This window comes from Bidens hawaiensis, unplaced genomic scaffold (assembly GCF_021521415.1).
Source record: "Bidens hawaiensis isolate Kalapana, Puna unplaced genomic scaffold, B.hawaiensis_p1.1 tig00000055_1, whole genome shotgun sequence".
Lineage (NCBI taxonomy): Eukaryota > Viridiplantae > Streptophyta > Magnoliopsida > Asterales > Asteraceae > Bidens > Bidens hawaiensis.
This window is the reverse complement of record NW_027491016.1, coordinates 6,292,560-6,299,883: the sequence shown is the minus strand read 5'-3', so window position 1 is coordinate 6,299,883 and position 7,324 is coordinate 6,292,560. Positions and strand designations below refer to the sequence as shown.

At 36.9% G+C, this 7,324-nt stretch overlaps 1 protein-coding gene across 1 annotated transcript; it reads left to right on the top strand.

Annotated features, from left to right (window-relative positions):
* Positions 1-946: 946 nt before the first annotated feature.
* Positions 947-1,840, top strand: LOC143542081 (uncharacterized). The gene has a single exon (XM_077034776.1). It carries the CDS (start codon positions 947-949, stop codon positions 1,838-1,840), a length of 894 nt encoding a protein of 297 aa, XP_076890891.1.
* The last annotated feature ends 5,484 nt before the right edge of the window (positions 1,841-7,324 follow it).

Sequence of the window (7,324 nt, the reverse complement as noted above, 5' to 3'; positions counted from 1 at the left end):
AAGTTATTATAAATGCAGATGTCTTACACTAACTACTACGGACAAAATCGTCGGGTCGCAAGGCGATCTAATCCTGCCCCCGATGCTGAGCCGTCTGACCGAGTTAGTACAAACTTTGGTTCTAGGTGGCCAACTGTTTTGGTAAATCCGACTGAACCGGTGCATGTGAACCCGGCTGATCTGAATCCGAAGAATCCAAACCAGCTACACCCTGTTGATCAAATCGATCCTTACTTGGCTTACGGAAGCCAACCTATTTATACTCCGGGAAGTCCAGAAATGCCAATCGAAATATCCAGTGACACTTCAGAGAGTGTTCCAATGACTGGTACTTCAAATTACCATCCATACGGAGATATGGAAGTTCAGAGTAGAGTCAAACAAGAAATGAGTACTGAATCCTCGAGTTGGATGAACTGTCATTCCAACCAGAGTTTATGGTATTTCGGATCACCCCCACCAGGTGCTCAAACTTTAGCTGAACCAAGTCGAAGACAGGTTTATTATTCTGATAATCCTAATTTTCCACCTTATCACGGATCTGTACCAACCATAGTTGAACAAGCAAAGGAGATACGGGAAGAAGCCCGCCTGATTGAAGAATTTTATACAACCAACCTTCCTGATGAGGAAATGCATACTTATATAGCTAATCCTCACCTGTATCCGAGAGAAAACGCTTATCTTTTTCCTTCGGCATCCGCACCGGTAGGGTATCCCAACCCACCCAACTCGGTGATGGATGAATTAAGAAACGAAAGGATCAAGAAGAAAAAGGTGGGCGATAAGATCGTAAAAAAATGTGATAAGATGAAGAAGATGGTTAAGAAATGGGCTAAAGATTAGGATTATATAACTACTGTTGTTGTATTTCTATCTTTTGTAATATTATGAATAAAGTCTTGCGTGTTGTGTTTTAAATTCATGTATTCATATGATTTACAGAATGTCTGAACAACGAGAAACCCGAGTCAGTCAAGGGAGTCAAGCTGATAAAGCAAAGACCCCTGAAAATAATAATTCACTGCCTGAAGAATACATTGGAGGAATTCGTGATATGATAAAAGAAACAGATTCTCCGTTAATCAAAGAAGCCATGACTCCTTTAATAAAAATTGTTCAAGACCACACTCAGAAGGCGGGAGAATTACCAGACGTGATTACTGGTACGTTTCCTATTAATAATGTTTATGCTAGGGTTTTATTTGGCTCAGGAGCCAATCAAAGTTTCATAGATTATAAGTTTTGTAGACTACTGAATGAACCTCTAGTTAAACTAAATAATCAATATGAAGTAGAAACGGCTAATGGAAACTTAATCCGAATATCTGAGGTATTAAATAGTTATATTATCTTAGCCGGATATGAAATGCCAGTGCAATTGTTACCAATGGAGTTAGCTGGATTTGATGTTATTTTAGGGATGGACTGGTTTGCCGCCAACCAAGCCCGAATACTGTGTAAAGAAAAGGCTATTGAAATTCTAACTCCAAACAATAAAATGATGCGAATAGCTGGCGATAAAGATTCTGGTAAGATAGGAATCATTTCAAAAATAAAGGCTAGTCATTGTTTGGGAAAAGGTTGCTTAGGATATATGGCTTATGTAACCAAGGAGCCCGAGCCTAAGAAACTAGAAGAGGTCCCAATTGTCACTGAATTCAAGGATGTATTTCCTGACGAGTTTCGTGGAATTCCGCCCAATCAAGAAGTTGAATTTAGAATCGATTTAGTTCCGGGAACAGCTCCGATTGCTAAATCACTTTACCGATTAGCACCAACTGAAATGAAAGAGCTGAAGAAGCAATTAGATGAGTTATTGGAGAAGGGATTTATATGACCAAGTTCTTCACCGTGGGGAGCACCAATACTGTTTGTTAAGAAGAAAGACGGATCAATGAGGATGTGTATTGACTACCGAGAATTGAATAAAGTGACGATCAAAAATTGATACCCACTCCCAAGAATAGATGATCTATTCGACCAACTACAAGGGGCTAGTTGTTTTTCCAAGATTGATCTTAGATCCGGGTATCATCAACTGAAGGTTCAGGAAGAAGACATATCCAAGACATCATTCAGGACCCGATACGGACATTATGAGTTCACTGTTATGCCTTTTGGACTCACTAATGCTCCGGCAGCTTTTATGGATATGATGAATCGAATATGCAAACCTTACTTGGATAAGTTTGTTATTGTCTTTATGGATATGATGAATCGAATCTGCAAACCTTACTTGGATAAGTTTGTTATTGTCTTTATTGATGACATTCTTATCTATTTCAAGACGAAAGAAAAACACCAAGCTCATTTGAAAACCATACTCGAAACATTAAGGAAAGAGAAGCTTTATGCCAAATTCTGGTTATCCGAAGTACAATTTCTTGGGCATATTGTTAATGAGAAGGGTATTCAAGTTGATACAGCAAAAATTGAAGCAATTACTAAATGGGAGAAACCCAAGACTCCGACTCAAGTAAGAAGTTTTCTGGGTTAGCAGGTTATTGTAGAAGGTTTATCCAGAATTTCTCAAGGATAGCAGTTCCATTAACTTCACTTACTCGGAAGTCTGTGAAATTTGAATGGGGACCGAAGCAAGAATAGGCATTTGAAACTCTTAAACAGAAACTAACAAATGCACATGTCTTAGCCTTGCCTTAAGGACAAGATAACTTCATTATATATTGTGATGCTTCACATACAGGAATGGGATGTGTTTTGATGCAAGGGAAGAAGGTAATTGCTTATGCTTCACGACAGTTAAAAATTCATGAAAAGAATTACACCACCCATGATCTGGAGTTGGGAGCTATAATTTTTTGCATTGAAGTTATGGTGACACTATTTATATGGTGTAAAGTTTACAGTTTATACTGATCACAAAAGTCTGAAGCACATATTTGATCAAAAGGAGTTAAATATGAGACAGAGACGATGGATGGAAACACTTAATGATTATGATTGTGAGATAGTTTACCATGAAGATAAAGCTAATGTGGTAGCTGATGCTTTAAGTAGAAAAGAGCACGAAAGGCCAAAAAGAGTATGAGCTTTGAGGTTAGAACTCAAAATAGATCTATTAACTGAGATTAAGGAAGCTCAGAAGTTGGCACTAGAACAAGAAAATATAAAGGCCGAAAAAGAAAATGGAACAATAGATCAATTAATCAAAGGCGACGATGATATATTCCGATTTGGGAAAAGAATCTGGGTAGAAATGGTTGGAAGCTTGCGAGAAAAGATATTGGAAGAAGCTCACAAGTCAAAGTATATCATGCATCCGGGAAGTGACAAGATGTATCATAATCTTAAAGATGATTATTGGTGGATCGGAATGAAGAAAGAGATTGCCTTGTATGTGGCTAAGTGTCTGACATGTTCAAAGGTTAAAGCCGAGCATCAAAAGCCTTTGGGTTTGTTAACACAACCTGAGATCCTGATTTGGAAATGGGATATGATAACCATGGACTTTATCATGAAGCTACCAAAAACCAATCGCCAAAATGATGCAATTTGGGTTATCGTGGACCGATTGACAAAATCAGCTCATTTCATACCGATTCAAGAAACATATAGCATGGATAAATTGGCGCAACTATATGTGGAAAACATTTTATCATTACACGGTGTGCCGTTGTCAATTATATCTGATAGAGATAGTCGTTTCACTTCTAACTTCCAGAGAAGTTTTCAAAAGGCAATGGGTACGCGTTTAAATTTGAGTAATGCTTATCACCTACAGACAGATGGACAAAGTGAGAGAACAATTCAAACATTGGAAGATATGCTTCGCGCTTGTGTTATAGATCTAGGTGGAAGCTGGGATACTCACCTAGCATTGATGGAATTTTCGTATAACAATAGCTATCACACAAGTATACAAATGGCTCCATATGAAGCACTATACGGACGGAAATGTAGAACACCTGTATGTTGGTCTGAAATTGGTAATAATCAGTTATCAGGTCCCGAGATTGTTCAGAGAACAACTGACCAAGTAATACAAATCCGAGAAAGATTGAAAGCAGCACATGACAGACAGAAGAGTTATGTTGATGTAAGACGAAAACCGTTAGAATTCAAAGAAGGAGATAAGGTGTTGCTCAAAGTATCACCTTGGAAAGTATGGTTCGTTTTGGAAAGAAAGGGAAGTTAAGTCCGCATTTTGTTGGACCATTTAAAATTGTTGAAAGAAAAGGTCCTGTAGCTCATCGACCTAAGTTACCTGAAGAAATGCAAGGAATCCATGATGTATTTCACGTTTCGAATCTACGGAAATGTTTAGCTGATGAGACACTTGCTATGCCTTTAAAAGATGTACAAGTGAATGAGAAACTCAAGTTTGTAGAAGAGCCGATACAGATTGAAGATAGTCAAATCAAATTCTTAAAGCGCAAAAGGTTGTGATGTGTGTCTAATAACCCTATAATAATGACCCTCACAACTAAGCTTTAATATTAAAATGAAAATCCTAAAACCACACACAACCGGCAAGTGTACCGATCGCAAGTAGTATAGACCTAGGAAGTCCGAGTATCGAACACGTGGACACGTAAGGACGCTAAAGATCACTAACCCTAGACAAGACATACCTAAGAATAATATTTGTTTGATTTTTGATTTTTAATAACTTAACAGGACTAACCTAACTGACCGACAAAAGTTACCTAAAATAGAAAACTTAAACCTGACAAGAAACGAACTCGCTCTCGCGCAATCCTTATTCTAGCATGCAAAGGCAATGAGACAACCCTAACTTCTTATCACCTCTCGGTCTCAAAGAAGGTGTTTAACCGTTGTACTTAATCCAATAAATCATGCAACAAAACCCTACGGTTGTTCCTACCGCAAACAAACCCTAAACACCAAGTCTAGAATCAAACAATGCATCGATCAATTAATACAAAACTAATCAATCAACACACGGGGTTTATGCAATAACTTAACTAATATTTCCAGCCCTTAAACACAACCTATTTCATGTCTAAATCAAAATTTACAATAGGTCTATCAATCAAACAATCCATAAAACCTATCAAAACCTAACAATTAACATCATCCCTAGGTAGAACTAACAAGTTTAGCCGAGAATCATAATTGGACAGCCATGAACATTTAATAAAACCATTAATAAACTCATCTTAAACATCAATTCAAACATTCAATAATAAATACTAATCAATAACAAGTCAATATCTCAAGTAATTGCAAAACTACTAATCAATTGAACAAGTAAATCAAAGTATATGAACAATGAAAAAGATGTAAGGATATGGATGTTTATGGGCTGCTCCTGGCTGATGTAAACTAACGGAGAATGATCCCGAGCCTTGATTCTTGTGTCTTCTTCCTTCCCTAGCCGCCAAGAACACCAAACCCTAGCCGACAAAACCTTTTTTCTTTCTTTTTTCTTCCTGCTCCTGTTCCGATCGGAACTCAGCTGCCTTGGCTGCTAGGTTTTTTTTTTATAATATAATATAATAGTAGGCTTGGGCTTTTCCATGATGTAATGGACCGGGCCTTGAGTTTTTACTTGAAAACGTATGCGTAAAAGGCTCGTAAACTACTCCAAAAGCTCGGTTTCTCTTCCTTGTAACCCAAAACCTACATGATTATTAAATATATGTAAAACCTATATAAATTAAGTAAAATCACATAAAATATATTACAATACGTAGATAAAACGTGCGAAAAATACGTGTGTTTTACAACACATCAAATATCCCCACACTTAAGACTTTTTCGTCCCTGAAAAAGAATACTACACAGGATCATATCCGAGTTCAACCGACAATTCTTTGGCTTTATTTATTTATTATTATTAATATATATATATATATATATATATTCTTTTTAAAGTATTAGAACAAGTGACCCGTTACCCAAATATTTCTTCCAACTTTTACCTAATAAGCTAGATCAGGTCGATTGCCGGTATTGCTGTCCACTTTAAACCTATGCCCCTAATACTTACCGAGGCAAATAAGGCGTGACAATTTCATTAATTTGTATGACTAAGTGGAACCCACACCTAAAAGCCCTGCTGCAACTTCACCAATTCCATTATGGTTTTACCAGTCCGAGCCACCCCAACTTAACTTAAACCTATTGCCACATGATTAAAACATTTCAACTCAAATACAAACTATAAACGCTAGCTCTCTTTCAAGTGCACGCAATTACAAATGCATTCTTTCTTTTTTTCTTTTTCTGCCTTTTGGCTTTTTGCGTTTTTTTTATACTCATAGTACATGGCTTTGCATGAAAAGAAACAAATACAAAAGATAAAACAGCTAATATATACAGACGATCATATGACTCGAGGCTTGAGTATGACCCGGCTTTTCATTCCAGTCCTGTCACGAGCTTAGTTAAACAAACAAAACCCTAAGATGTTTCCCACTAAAGTCAGGCCATTTAAAAGGTTCAATTAGGTCAACAACCAAACCGCCCTTTCATTCTTAAGGGCTGAGCCTACCGACACACGATTACTGAGTCTAAACTGTTCGGTTACCATACATTAAGGTTAAGTTACTTTACTAGTTACTTTAAAAATCTAGTTACAACTTAGTTAAGAGTATAGTCGTTAAACTGTTAATATTTTCCAAATAATGTTTATAAAACAAAGAAGTTGCTTCAACGTAAAGTAATGTTATCAAAACTATTATTTTGACGGGCATGTAGTAACTGTAAGGGGGGTATCATTAGTAGACTTTTCTTGCCTAAGGAAAGCAATTCGTAAAAATCCCAATCAACCGCAGGACCCGTTTGCTTACCTGGAGAAGTTTGCCAACGTGATATCTTTAATTAGGCCAAAGCGTGCTATTCCAAACGTCATATGTAAATTCAAAGTATTCTCATAAAACGACTATAACTATACTAAGGATAGGTTAGACCTAAGAGTCTGCCGATCAGACCTCGAGTCTACTGAACTGAATCAGACTTCAAGTCTGCTGAATAATACCAACTAGATACTTATGCATACCTTTTATGAATATAGGTTAATAGCATATTGAAGCCAAGGAGGTTGATATTTCCTACTGATAATATAAGGTGAACACGTTAACCTTTTACTGTCTGAACTGATTTTACTCTTGTAATAGACTGGTTGTTTGTTATAAGAAGTTTGATAAATGTTTGCATGAGATAAAATCTCTAAAATCATTATAATACAAAATAGATAATAAAAAGCAACTCAGACCGAATACACATGTGTCTGGATCCAAACATAACTGATAATTGGCATACAAAACCAAGTCAGTCATAACCAGTTCTCCATAAGGGTAACATAGCCTAGGGGAAGGTTGTCTCCGAACATGGG

What these genes read in the sequence shown, in the direction of transcription:
- LOC143542081 (XM_077034776.1), top strand. Translation starts at nt 947, where the DNA reads ATGTCTGAACAACGAGAAACCCGAGTCAGTCAAGGGAGTCAAGCTGAT.